At 40.0% G+C, this 13,563-nt stretch overlaps 1 protein-coding gene across 2 annotated transcripts in view; it reads right to left on the bottom strand.

The window, feature by feature from the left end:
- The window catches only part of atrnl1a (attractin-like 1a), a 307,920-nt gene extending 295,521 nt beyond the window's left edge, over positions 1–12,399 (bottom strand). The window contains exons 1-2 of one of the 2 annotated variants that reach the window (XM_040034074.1): positions 11,662–12,399; positions 11,293–11,578 (exon numbers count right to left, since the gene is read on the bottom strand). In XM_040034074.1, coding sequence (XP_039890008.1) covers positions 11,293–11,537 — 245 coding nt within the window. In that variant the 5' untranslated portion in view covers positions 11,538–11,578; positions 11,662–12,399. The remainder of the gene's footprint in view (positions 1–11,292; positions 11,579–11,661) is intronic. The other variant, XM_040034076.1, reaches the window with a different exon arrangement.
- Positions 12,400–13,563: the final 1,164 nt, after the last annotated feature.

The raw sequence follows: 13,563 nt of genomic DNA on the forward strand, positions 1-13,563 counted from the left end.
GGACTGAAGCCCATGTCAGCAGATGATGACTCTGATGGCAAAAAAAGCACTCTACTCTGTCTCCACTCTGCACGTCTCTCACTAAAACACTTGTGTGGTTGTTTTATCCTTGAATGGCTCCATTCTCCCAGCAGGATTTATATTTGGAACTCCCTTTGCGACTGTGACTATTTATGCATATTTGTGGCTATAATTTACTGTAAACATGATGAGTGTGTTTTAAGATATTTTTTTAAGAATAAGACCCTGATTGTAATCAAAAGCATCTCCTAAGGCAATCAAAATGTTTTCTTATATTATACTTTGTGTTCTCGATAACAGTCATCCTCGGGTCAAATTCACTAAAGAGGCTTACAACAAAACAAAAAACAGAAAATCTGATGGAGGGTATAAATGCTCTGATAAATCGAGACTGGCAGGATTGAGATGTAACTGCAATAAATATTTTGGAGTTTTCTTGAACTGAAATTCTTGCCAGCTGCTGGTAGTTATAGAACATTTTTACTTTTTCTTTTGTTTATTTTTTTGTGTTTGTTTTTTTTAAGTTGAATATTTCGGTACTTACCAAACTATAAAACTATAAAAAAGTGTTAAACTTCAAGCCACAGTGTTCATTTTATCACTTTCAGGATATTCAAGAAAATGTAATATGACATATTTTTAATATACTTAATTTACAGAAAACAATAACTATACAGGCACGGTATTATAAATACAATAGATACTGTTATTTTAAGTGAGATGATGATACCTGATTGGGAATTTTAATCTGCAGAATATTTTTAATGCACTTAAAACATCGTGCTGTTGGCATTTTTTAAGACATTAAAATTTCTACAACTTCACTACAAATTTATTTAAAAGGGGCATTTGTTTTAGTTTTTAACAGTTAAATCCTGATCCTCATATAGAGGCGTCTTGTGTGATAATGGTTAAACTGGCCATAAATAATGTAGCTCTGCATTCTCTACACTGCAGCTCAAATAAGCCGTGCTGTTCTATTTCACAATCTACAACAATCTGGATTGGACTCAAGCTCCACAACCTCATGGCCTAAAAAAGATGTACCTAAAAAACCAAGAAAAAACAAAACAAAACACAGTAATAGCCACTTGGGGTTGTTTCGAAAAGTAAGTCAATTACCACAGACTCCCATTAAAGCACAAATTAACATGGTTGCAGTCTGGTAGGAAACCTTTTTTTGTCCTCTAAAGGCTCATTTCTTCCTTCCTAGTAACAGCTGATAACCGGTAGATTTTTTTTTCTTTTTATGGTATTAACCAATCAGCCACTTCAGTTGTTTTAAGACATGAAACATTAACTCTTTTTACCATCAGCCTGACAGTGGGCCGATTTTACGGGCACTCTTTAACGACCGTAACTCTGTTACCGTTTGTGCTACAGAGAAACTCAAATGGTTTCAGAAAGAAGAGAAGAAAAGAGAAGTGCTTTATAAGGATAGTTGTTGTATCACAATAGCACAAACCATTCAAAAGGTATATTTATATTTATATTTCCATAACTCCTCAACCATTTGGGGCTAGAGAGAAAACTGAAATGGTTCAGAAAAGATGAGAATTATCTTGAAATTTTACAGCCAAAATTACAACATAGGTCCAGGTAGTCTGTCTGATACTTGGGTGAAAAAGAGTTAATAAGGATAAGGCTGCTTTTGAATGGTAGACAGTTCCTGACATGAGTAGCTTTAGCCACTAACTGTCTGCCAGGCATCACCTCAGCTAATTTTATAAACTGGAACTCTCAACCACATTTGTGGTTTTAAAGCAAAGACTTTTCTGCACTCAGCTGTACTGACAGACCAAGAAGGAGTCAGTACTCGAGCTACGTCATCAGTCCATGGATACACCTTGCTAGCCAAGCTAGCATTAGCTAATAACTCAAGATGATTGCTCTGATACCAATTACTACTACTACCACTACTACTACTAATAATAATAATAAAAATAACAATAATGTTCATAGTTTTAAAATCACAAAATAATAAGTCACATGATAGTGGCTACATTTATCTCTTTTTTTTTTTTATCTCCCAATATAAGTAAATGGTAAATGGACTAGGTCTTATATAGCACTTTTCTACTCTGAGCACTCAAAGCTCTTTATACAACTAATTCATTCACTCAATCACTTTTTCTAATCTGTTCTGTCTATCTAACATTCATACACATTTACACTTCGATGGATGCATCGGAGAGCAACAAGGGGTTAGTATCTTGCCCAAGGATATTTGGCACGCAGACTAGGGGGAGGCCAGGAATCGAACCACCAACCTTCCAATCAGTGGATGACCTGCGCTACTGCCTGAGCTACAGCCACCCCATGAGTCTAACACCATAAGTTAGAAACACAAAAAGCTCTTTAATAATACATTTCTACACATGGTATGTAGAATCCTTTATTTTTTCAGCTTTTCTACTGTGGTGGAGATTTATTTTCAAAGTTAGTATAGGTCGATGTTTGCTGATTAATTCATATTAAATAAAAGACTGTTTTTTGCTAAGGTACATATTTTACTTTTGCAATGGATGTGTCCTGAATCCAATTTACTCTATACAGAAGAATGAGTCATCAACTTATTAGAAAGTAAAGTATCTTCAAATAGTTAACAGTTATTTTTGGCAACAGATCCTATGTTGTTCCGACTTGGCAACAAGATTTCATGTCATGTTCAGACTGAACAAATTCCCATGATCATGATTTAAATTCTCATTTATCACTTCTATGGATTTAACTCTGTTAGGCCAAACTTCTAAACCAACAAGGGAAATGATATTCATGATATTCATACTGCTGCACACAGATGTGATGTGCAGAGCTGAACGGGGACCATAATGGACTCCAGCATCACGTAATAGGATTTTGGTGCCACTATAATATCAAAACTGCGCTCACAGTATTAGTTGACAGATTAAATCAGACATGAAGTGGAGGGTTTTAATCTAAAGCTATAATCATTTTTATAGAAATAAAAATAGCATTTTCTGCATGTATATTTTCACTAAATATAACTGCAATATTGTATCGTCATCTGATCGGCTGCTGTCTAAATTTGGAGCGAAGCATGCTGTACTTATCACACCAAGCCTGATAAACTGACTGAGTTCGCTCCATCTGGCTCAACAGCAGCAGCATTATGTTTTTTTCCACTCCTCTCTATCAATTAGTACCATCAGCATCTCCTTTCAGACCTCCCTGTTACATCTCTGTTGGGAGATAATGGCTTGAAAATGTTTGATCAGTGTGAATTCATTTTTCACTTAACTTTCAAGAGACAAAGCAAGATTAATGCAGCAGTTTATTCTAGCAAAACCTTGGGCAAGAAGATTTACTTTGATGTGCTGCATCAGACAGTTTGCTGGTGAAACTGCCAGAGGCCACTGTTACGCAGGTCTACAAGTGTTTCACCGCCTCTTCCTTCTAACCATGAGGTTAATTGAGGACAAACAGGTAACATATTTAGTTTGAAGAAATCCTTCTATTGAGAGTACTCTTTCATTGCTGCATAGTTCTCCTTTGTGATTTATGATTTACTCCTGCTGATTGTGCACTTGACTTAAGGAGACTCTTCAATTTGCCATTTGAACAGTGCTGAAAACATTACAAAAATAAGCATGGGTTGTTCTTCAAATGTTTCCATTAAAAAGAATTGCTGACAGGAGCTATGAAAGATGAATACACAAGCAAAGCGCTTGATTTGGACATCGTACACTCGGCTTTCATCACCGAAATTTAAGTTGTTTTCAAAACTATGGTATTATCGAATACAATGTGGTTGTTTGTTTGTAGGGCTACTTTTCTGAACTGTGTTAACGTAAGCAAGAGTTTCCTGGTGTGGATGGATGGGTCTACTAACCCTTATTCTTATACTTTATTTGAAGTTATGGAGATATTGAGGTTTGGTGCTAAACTACAGGAAGTGCTTCCAAAGTTAACATAAGGAGGATGACTACCTCTGCATTTACTAGAAGAGACTATTTTGTAGTTTTTTAGTGATTTCTATAATGTTTCTGGGCACAGTTGTCCCCCAAAGATCAGTTTGTTCAACTAGTGTGATAACTGCACAGTTAAGCAAATCATGCACCGTAGGAGTCTGTCTGTAGTGTGATCGTTACCAGTGTCTGACCAGGGATCTGCTACCTCTGTATAAAATCATTTTGTTAATTAATTACCAAATATGTTAGAGGACAGTGTGTCAACGCTTCCCCAGCTGAGCTTCAAGAGTGCATAAAAGAGAAAGTGAGCAAGTGCAAGAGAGCAGCTAACATAAACTGATGTGCAAGGCAAGGTGTACACAGTCCAGCAGGAGAGTGGGGAGGAGGGATAGTACAAGGCAAGCATGCAGTCCTGCAGCTGATGTCAACCAAGTAAATACATAAATAGCAATACCCACACCGAACAGTAGAACAGTAGATACAGGCCAACACAGAAATAAAAAGAAAGAGTATGTTTCAGTTTAACAGAAGGACACAAGGACAACTTGTGAAAGATAAGTACTTTCAGCTGTGGCTTTATTTCCCAATGGGGACTGTAACCATTTATGCCAAATGCCCTGCTTGCCCCAACCCTCCAGTTTACCCAGGCTTGGGAGAGACACTGGGAGTGCACTAGCTTGTGACCCTCAGAAGCTGGTTTGGGTCTCAAACCAGGAATCTTTTTTTAATGTAAGGCAAACATTTCTAAACCACTACACCTTAGATCCAGCACTTGTGAAAATGGATGTTAAACATAGTTTCTTTTACCTCTGAGAGCAGCTGAGCAGTATTTCCCCATTCTGCTTGGGTGCCTCTTTGAACTCAGTGTAGTAGCACCAGCTCTCCAACTATTGTGGGTTCTGTTTTGAGTCACCCCCCAGTTTACAGCCGATCTCCAGAGCAGAACAAGAATGAGTACGACATGAAGATCACAGATTCAAGACAGCAGAATGCCACTGAGAACCACAAGAAGAGCAATCTGATCAAGCTGTAGGAAATTACTAGAGGGTGGCGACTGGACCTATTAGGTTGTTAGTGAACTTTGAACTGAACTTTCAAAATAAGAGCTTAAGGATTGGCCAACAATTTTACCATGTTGACTTGGATAGATCTTTGATGAGTTCTTTCACTGTGATAGAAAGCTCTGACAGAAATAGATTACTGCAAACCAACACAAAAGAAAACACAATGTGTTTAAAGATGTTATAAAGCTTCAAAAACTTCAATACTGGAAACTGTAGTGCTGTGAAATGTTATAAAAACCATTTCATCAAAGAAAATTGGATTTTAAAGTTAAGCGTTTTGATGGCTGATGACTTCTTTAAGTATGCTTTTGTGTGCTGTAGGTGGGGGAAAAGATGCTATCTAGTTTGTATCAAAAGAAAAACAACACGAGAGCAGAAAAAAAATGAAGAGAGAAAATACCTTTTGAAAACAAAGAGTGATGCTGTGAACCAATAAGACCAAACAGAACACATATGCCTTAAATCAATAGACAAGCAGAGCTGTCTCCCTATTTCTCCTTTATTGGATCTATCTATGTGGCACAGTACTGTGTGTGTGTGTGTGTGTGTGTGTGTGTGTGTGTGTGTGTGTGTGTGTGTGTGTGTGTGTGTGTGTCTCATCCAACTGCAATCCAATGGCCAGTAAAGCTTTAGCTTTATAGAGCATTTTCAAAGCAGAGCAGCACAGATCCCTTCAGTCTGTCCTCACTATTAGATGCAGCTGATGAAACAGTGAATTTCATTAGATAATACAGCTGTTTGGAGAGAGCATTCCTGTAATACAGGTTGTTTACAAGGAAACTTATCAACAGCTTGTTCATAATACCAGGAAGCAACCTCCAGTGTCTTTCTGCTCCCTTATTAGATGATTTAGAAATGCAAACTTTAACATAAAGACACATTTTCACTTTACAAATTAAAATTAGAAGTCTTTTTTTAAGATATCTTTTTATATTTTCATGCAAAACCTCCAAGGCTGGAAAATGAAGATAATGTCGAAATACTGAAAACTGCAGTTCCTCAAATAGCCACTTTAAATTTCCATAGATTCCCACGTTAAAATGTTTCAATAGTTATTTTTCCATGTTAAAATAACTGTTGAAATAAACATTTTTACACCCTGATACATTTTTCCCTATTCATAAGAATTAAACTCTCATTTGGATACTGGTGAGGTTTAAAGTTAGAGTCCTGGCAAGTATGTTGCTGTCTGCTAGACTTCATCTCCATAACTAACTGGATCCCTTGGAAGTATGTGACAATATGACATCTGTGCTCCAGTCTCAGAGTGAAACTCTGGGATACTAATTATCTGTTATTTCCCACTAATTGGCAGGTGTACCCATATGCACCCATATGCTATTCACCTGCTATTTAAACTTTGTTTGCAAGGGGCAGCCAAAGTTGACTAAAAGAGAGTGGGAAAGGAGCAAAGAACAGCTTGTTTCATACAGTGGATGAACTAAGGGTCAAACATAGATAAGGATTATTTTTGTACTGTCAGTCATGCAAAGCAACTCTAATTAAGCCCATACCTGCAACAGGATAATGAGAGCCACAGTAGGCACATTTTATCGCCACTTGGCAGTAGAATAAATGCTGTATAAAGCCCGAGATGCAGGCAATTTTTTCCCACATAGTTGTGTCCCCATTATATGTAACGACCTCCTATGCCATTAAATCACCATCTTCAGTGTGTTTATCGGTTAATGCCACCACCTGCATTTAAGACGTGCCGTGTTTAAAAGTCTCGCTTCACGGCTTCTTCCTAATGAAAAAAACATCCATCATTTTCATCTCTTTGCATTTCTTACATATTTTTCATGAGTTAGGGTTTCTGTGCGATAAATCTGTCTTTCCTTGTGGTTATTTAGGTCTCCCTGTGGTCTACGGTCATTTAGGATATAGCGAGTGGGCCATTTTCATCTGTGTCTTTATTGCCTGCAAATCCCAATTTATGCTATTTGTGTTTGCTCTTTTGTTGTAAACTGTTCTCTTTGTTGGTGGTCACTTTAGCTGTCTTTTCTTTGTATCGTTTTTACTATCTCTTTGTGGTCATTTATTATTTTCATCTATTTGCTTTTTTGCACCCTTTTGTAGTGAGCTTGTGTCGCTCTACAATCATTATTTCTTTCTTTATGGTCATGTCAGTCTCTCTGTACTCATTTGAGTCCCTTTCTTGTCTTTTAGTGACCTTTGTAGCAAGCTGATAAACATTCAAACAAGAAATGTAAACAGTCCAAACAGATGCAATCTGCTGCAGGGACCTCCTGACACTGTAAGCCTCTGCTTAGAATAGAATAGAATAGAATAGAATTCAACTTTATTGTCATTGCACATGCACAGGTACAGGGCAACGAAATGCAGTTTGCATCCATCCAGAAGTGCTTTAGTGATATAGATATATTACAATATATATTAGCAATAATATAGATATGTGAGTATATTACAGAAATGGGTCTATTATGGTATGTTATAATGTACACGGTATGAAGTATGTTGTGAATATTCTATAACTATAAGTATGTACAGGCTGTAGTGAGTACAAGCTATGTACAGGCTATGAACAGGATATAAATATGAAAAACTATACAGAATATGAAATAAATAACTTTACAGAATCTGAGATATACAGCTATACAGAAATGGGAACTATGCAAGTTGTAAACAGTTGTAGGATTAAAAATTATCGTATGTACAGAATGATTATTTACACAGAGCTATACAGTAGTGCAGTTAAGATAAGTGAGATATGTGGATAATTCCTACAGAGGCTATATAAAGTGCTAGTGGTTGTGAGTGGTGGTTCAGTCCATGTTATTATTGTGTGTTTGAGGGTACGGTTGTCCATTGTGTGTGTGTGTAGGTGGTTGTGGGTGTGTGTATGTTCAGTCCATGAGTTTAACGTGGGTCAGATGTCAGGAGGCAGAGTTCAGGAGTCTGACAGCTGTGGGGAAGAAGCTGTTCCGGTACCTGGTGGTCTTAGTCCGGAGGCTCCTGTAGCACCTCCCAGAGGGCAGGAGGGTGAAGAGTCCATGTGATGGGTGACTGGGGTCTTTGATGATTTTCCCAGCCCTTTTCAGACACCGCTTCCTGTAGATGTCTTTTATGGCAGGGAGTGGTGCTCCGGCGATGCGCTGGGCAGTTTTCACGACCCTCTGCAACGCCTTCCGGTCCGAGGCAGAGCAGTTCCCGTACCAGACTGTTATACAGTTGGTCAGGATGCTCTCGATGGTGCAGCGATAGAAGTTCACCAGGATGTCTGAGGACAGGTGGTTCTTCCTCAGAGTCCTCAAGAAGAAGAGGTGCTGGTGAGCCTTCCTGACCAGCTTGGAGCAGTTGGTCGTCCAGGTGAGATCCTCGGAGATGTGGACTCCCAGGAACTTGAAGCTGCTCACACGCTCCACAGCCGTCCCCGGGTGGATGTGGGTCAGCATTCCTCCTGTAGTCCATGATGAGCTCCTTGGTCTTCTCGGTGTTAAGCAGCAGGTTGTTTCTGTCGCACCACTCAGCCAGACGATCCACCTCCTCCCTGTAGGCGGCCTCATCGTTGTCACTGATGAGGCCAATCACCGTGGTGTCATCTGCAAACTTAATGATGGTGTTGGAACCATCAGCCGGTCTGCAGTCGTGGGTGAAGAGGGAGTAGAGGAAAGGGCTCATCACACAGCCTTGTGGTACACCGGTGTTCATCGTGATTGTAGATGAGCAGCGGTTATCCAGCCGGACATGTTGGGGGGCGGTTGGTCAGGAAGTCCAGTAACCATTTGCAGATGAGGGAACTGATGCCCAGGTCTGTCAGTTTCCTGATGAGTTGTGAGGGGTGGATTGTATTGAATGCCGAACTGAAGTCTATAAACAGCATTCTGGCATATGTGTTGTTAGCAAGCCCTTATTAGTTGTATACTTGTAAAGTGGTCATGTAAGGGTTAAACATGCTGTGACTGATAGCTCAGAACTATCATGAATGATACGCTTTCACTTCATTGGGCAATTTGATGGCACAGCTGTTCTACCTTTTTAATCGAGCACTCCCATCATTTCCCATTGCTTGTATATAAGAAGCACTCTGTATTAGTGAATGATATCAAGCGGATGCTAAGAAAGAAAAGCTCATCCCTGCAGTTTTGTCTTGCCCAGTGCTCTTGCAACATTCGTATTGATTGAGGAATCTATACTGTCCTCTAGAGAGAAAATACCAGACTGATATCCTGCCATTTCTTCATCCATACTCAAACAGAGCAGGCTGCAGGTGACCGTGACAAGGTATGCTTGTTCCTTCAGGACTATATGAGGGGTGAATATTGCCACAGAGCAAGGAGGGAGAGGGGATCTGACCATTTAAGCTGCTCTCAGGCAGAGAGAGGGGGATATCTGTTCCAAGTTTTTTGTTTTTTTATAATACCTAAAGCAGTTTTTCTAAGTCAAGCATGAAACACCTCCTTTATAGAAGACTTTTAATCTAACATTTGATTAAGTTGCCTCTTTGTCACGTACACAAACTCCCCAGGAAGGCTTATCAGAATAATGTTCTGTAGCTGGAAGCATTTTGCAGAGCAATTCCGGCCTAACCTGACCTAGACATCAGTGACTATACTAGTGTGCTTTTATGAACAGCAAACACATTGTTTTCATATAAAATGTTTCACTTTTATCATCATGCATATGTGATGTGGGGCTTCCATATTGCTATAAAAGTCAAGAGGGAATAAACCAGTTGAACAGGCAGTGGGTGGACTGACTTTTCCCCCCAGTATCTGCTCTTTGCTGTGTAATTTCCCTTCCAAGTGTCATTCTTCACTTGGCTCCACTTATTAGAGGTGTCATTACGTGCAATACTAAAAGGGATTTTAATGACAAAATATGCATGTGCCATTGCCTGTACCTTTAAAAACTTTTTGCTGAACATAGATGCAGCATAAGATCAAAAGATTAAAATAAAAAAAATCAGTTGCAGTCTACTACTACATCTTTAATGCATTAAAAGATAATGTGCTATGAAATACAGTGGTACAGATTATGTTTCTACGCCTAAACTTCTCAGAAGGGATGTTTTCATATCTATATATAATACTGAATGAGTTGTGGGGCTGGAATTTCTTTACCCTCTCTGAATCTCCACCTTTTCTCCTGTAATAGTTTCCCAATGAAACCAGACTAAGAACAATTCAGAAAATGTATGAAGATGAACAGATCAAATGATCAAGTCAGCCCGCTGAGACAGGTGTACCAGGGACCTACTCTGGTGCCAGTTCTGGGCAAGTGACACAAAAAAAAAAAACCATATGGTCCGTATGAACCATATTTGAAATTATTGCATACTGTCTTTTTGCACGCATGCACGCAGACACGTATGTCCCCACTCGGATGTATTATTAAACTTAACTGTTGCTGCAATCCTTTCTAGAGTACACACTAGCACTGTATTCTGTGGTTGTACCATCTTCTCCTGCCTGTGGCTGAGCAGGTGACAGTGGTTTGTACTAATTAGTGCTTCTACAAAACAATGCCTATTCTTTTCTTCTCTTCTTTTTTTTCGGGTCAGGCTTGTGTCTTTATAAATATTTTAGCAGAACCCGTTCAGACTCTCTGGAGACGTTAATCAGAACTTAACGTCTTAAGTCAGCTTTAAGTTTTCTCAAGAAGTATGGTCGCTTCTTACTTTTTCACTTACTACTCAAACTCACTCAAAATTCAGCTTTGCAACCAAATCAAATTTGTCTCAGAAAACATCACAGGCAAGGCATCACTGAATCACTTGGTTGATGCCAGCTGTATGAGACTCGTGCCTGCAGCTCTAAAGCAGTGACCAGTCTGATTTCTGGGCTTTAAAACTTAATGTCCTCCTTTTAGAAATATGTTTACACTCATGCAGCCAACCAAACAAAGCTGTGCAGAACATTACACTCATGCATAACCATGACTTACTATTGTAGATTACATTTAATATTCCTGTCTACCAACTTCTACCAATTTTTTACATAAAATATGAATGCATAATATCAGGGTGCTCAGTCTTTGTTTTGCTGTGGCATTAATTTACCCTCATACACTCTGACAATAGAGCCAAGTATCATCCACAGTGCTTGGGTTTAAACGCAGGTGAACATTTTACACTTAATCCCCGAAGAGTGAGATTAGTTAACTAATATTACAAAGAAAAGAAGATGTAGTAATCATTAGCAAAGTTTAGACCCTGCATGTTTTGGCCTTTGATCACCACAACAGTGATATGAGAAACAGTACAACAGGTACGATTTGAACTGTAAATTCACGCAAGCTGTCGACCAACTTACTTGAATCTTCCCTGACAGTGCTGGCACTGATCCCCGACCCAGCCGTGGTCACACACGCAGGTCCCGTTGATGCACTTCCCTGAAAAACAGCTTTTATCACAAGACTTGGACACCGAGGAGGCTTCCGCGTGGACCACGAGATGAAGCATCATCAGTATTCCCAGGTATATTTTCAACACTTCCCGGGACCTGCTCTGTGAAGACCTGGTCCAGGTGAGCAGACGTGTCCCGCTAACAAGGACCATGATGGACACGGGTAGACTTGTTTTTTTTCGGAGGCTGCAAGCTGAGAGAAAGCGAGCCGTCACGTTAGGCTGTGAGGTGATGTGTTGTCATGAGCTGAGGTGTCACTTGGCTCAAGCAGCTTACCTGTGACGCCTGTGGGAAAGGCGCAGGAAAACAGCAGTTACGCTGTCAGAACATGCCGAGCTGCAGGAGAGACGCTGCGGGACGGGACAAAGAGGTGAAACTTTGATGGAAACTGCTCCGACGTTAAAAAGCCCGTGAACGCATTTCCTCTCGTATTCATTCACTTTCACATCGAAAGCCCCCTTACGCGCGTCCAAGCAACTCTTCCAGATAACTTCCAGTGTGCAGTTTCCAATGAATACAAGCGATCGTGACCGGATCTCAGCGGGGGAAAAGCTGTAATCCAGGAGATAAAATCAAACCACGGAGCTCAGACGACCGTGCGCTCCTCTCCTGCTGGATGTGTTCCCAGACAAAGACGCGCCCTCCCCTCTGCCCGGGTTTGTTCTCCTCCGAGGATGCGACAGCCGCAGCTCTCCCCGGATCGTCGCTTCTTCTGCTTCTTTCTCCTGCCTGCTGCTCTCGCTCTTCAGTCCACACAGCTGGTTTCTGACAGGGGGAAACTCCAGCACAAAGCCCCGAGCATGAGCAGTACGGCCACGCGGTTAAAGGGGCAGTTCCCTTTAAACGGCATGCAGCAGAGACAAAGCCGGTGACATTCGTCTGCAACACCGACTATCTCAGCGCGTTTTTACACCTGAAGCGCATGTTCGAGACGAACAATGAAAGAAGGAAGAATGAAGAAAGACATTTTGCGCACAGGAGAAATATTTTCCTTTTACAATAATTATCCCGATGGCATGCATACCTACACTACTTTCCTTACCTAAATCTATACAGAGATAGCGAGAGAGAGTGAGAGAGAGAGTTATTGTATTTCCAAGTCAAAAATAATGCACCATGTGCTGTACTGTAAGTAATCGGGTATAGGGGTTCCTTTACATTTATTTTAATTATTTTTCTTTCTTCCATTTAGAAACTTAATTCTTGTAGCTTTTTTTCAGTGTCACTGATCACTGAGAGCTTTGGCTATCTGCAACTACAGCAAACTTCGCCAGTAAAACAAAAACTGCGCATGTTTTGGAGGAAAACAGGGAAAACCCACAATCTTTCTGTATTTTCCTGACCGCCAGCTGTCTCCTGATATTCCCCCAGCAAATCTAGAAGAAGTGTTGTGAATGTGGACCTTTTTGGCCCTGGACATCATGCAGAATGACCTTGATATCCAGTAATTAGGCCACCAAGGATATTCATGCACACTGTATAGACCGCTACTGTATGATGCTTATGTCAAAACAAAATGCATGCCTTGTAAAGGACACGTTATCACCCACAGCATTACCCAGTGAGGCTGAAAGTCTGTTATCCATATGATTGTCTTTCTATTATTTCTTGTGTCTTTGATGAAAAAAATAGCTAATTTTCTGGTTACTCAAAGAAGCTCTTAATTCTTTTCAGCAAAATCCAACACTGGCTGTTTAGTTTTTCAAGGCTGAGTAAATTCAACCATAATGTCAAAATCCAATTTTGTTACTCATTTTCGACAGAAGTTTTTCACGCACGCACACACTCGCGCCTTCACAGAAACTTATCATGAGAGTAACCGCGGGGAATGATCGCTAATAAAACTGCAGCAAAATGGTAATTTTTTCTAGAACAATTGCCCCGAGACAAATTGGAGACAGCATAACAACCCCCACCGAATTCATTCTAGCAATCACTGGTACACTTTATTGCTCAAATAGTTATTATCTATGTATCATACATTTCAAAACCAGCTGGAAACAGTAAAAGATGTGTAATCCTACAGTCTGTCCTTCTATTTCAGAGATCAATCAGTGTTGATTTAAAGTGCAAAATATCTACAGCTGAGAAAAGATGCTTTCAAATAAGAAACTAACCTCTTTCTTTCCACCTAAGCTCTGGGTGCATTGGTTGGACACATTTGGATGCATCTGAGTC

The sequence above is a fragment of the Simochromis diagramma genome, unplaced genomic scaffold (assembly GCF_900408965.1).
Source record: "Simochromis diagramma unplaced genomic scaffold, fSimDia1.1 OVJJ01000176.1, whole genome shotgun sequence".
Lineage (NCBI taxonomy): Eukaryota > Metazoa > Chordata > Actinopteri > Cichliformes > Cichlidae > Simochromis > Simochromis diagramma.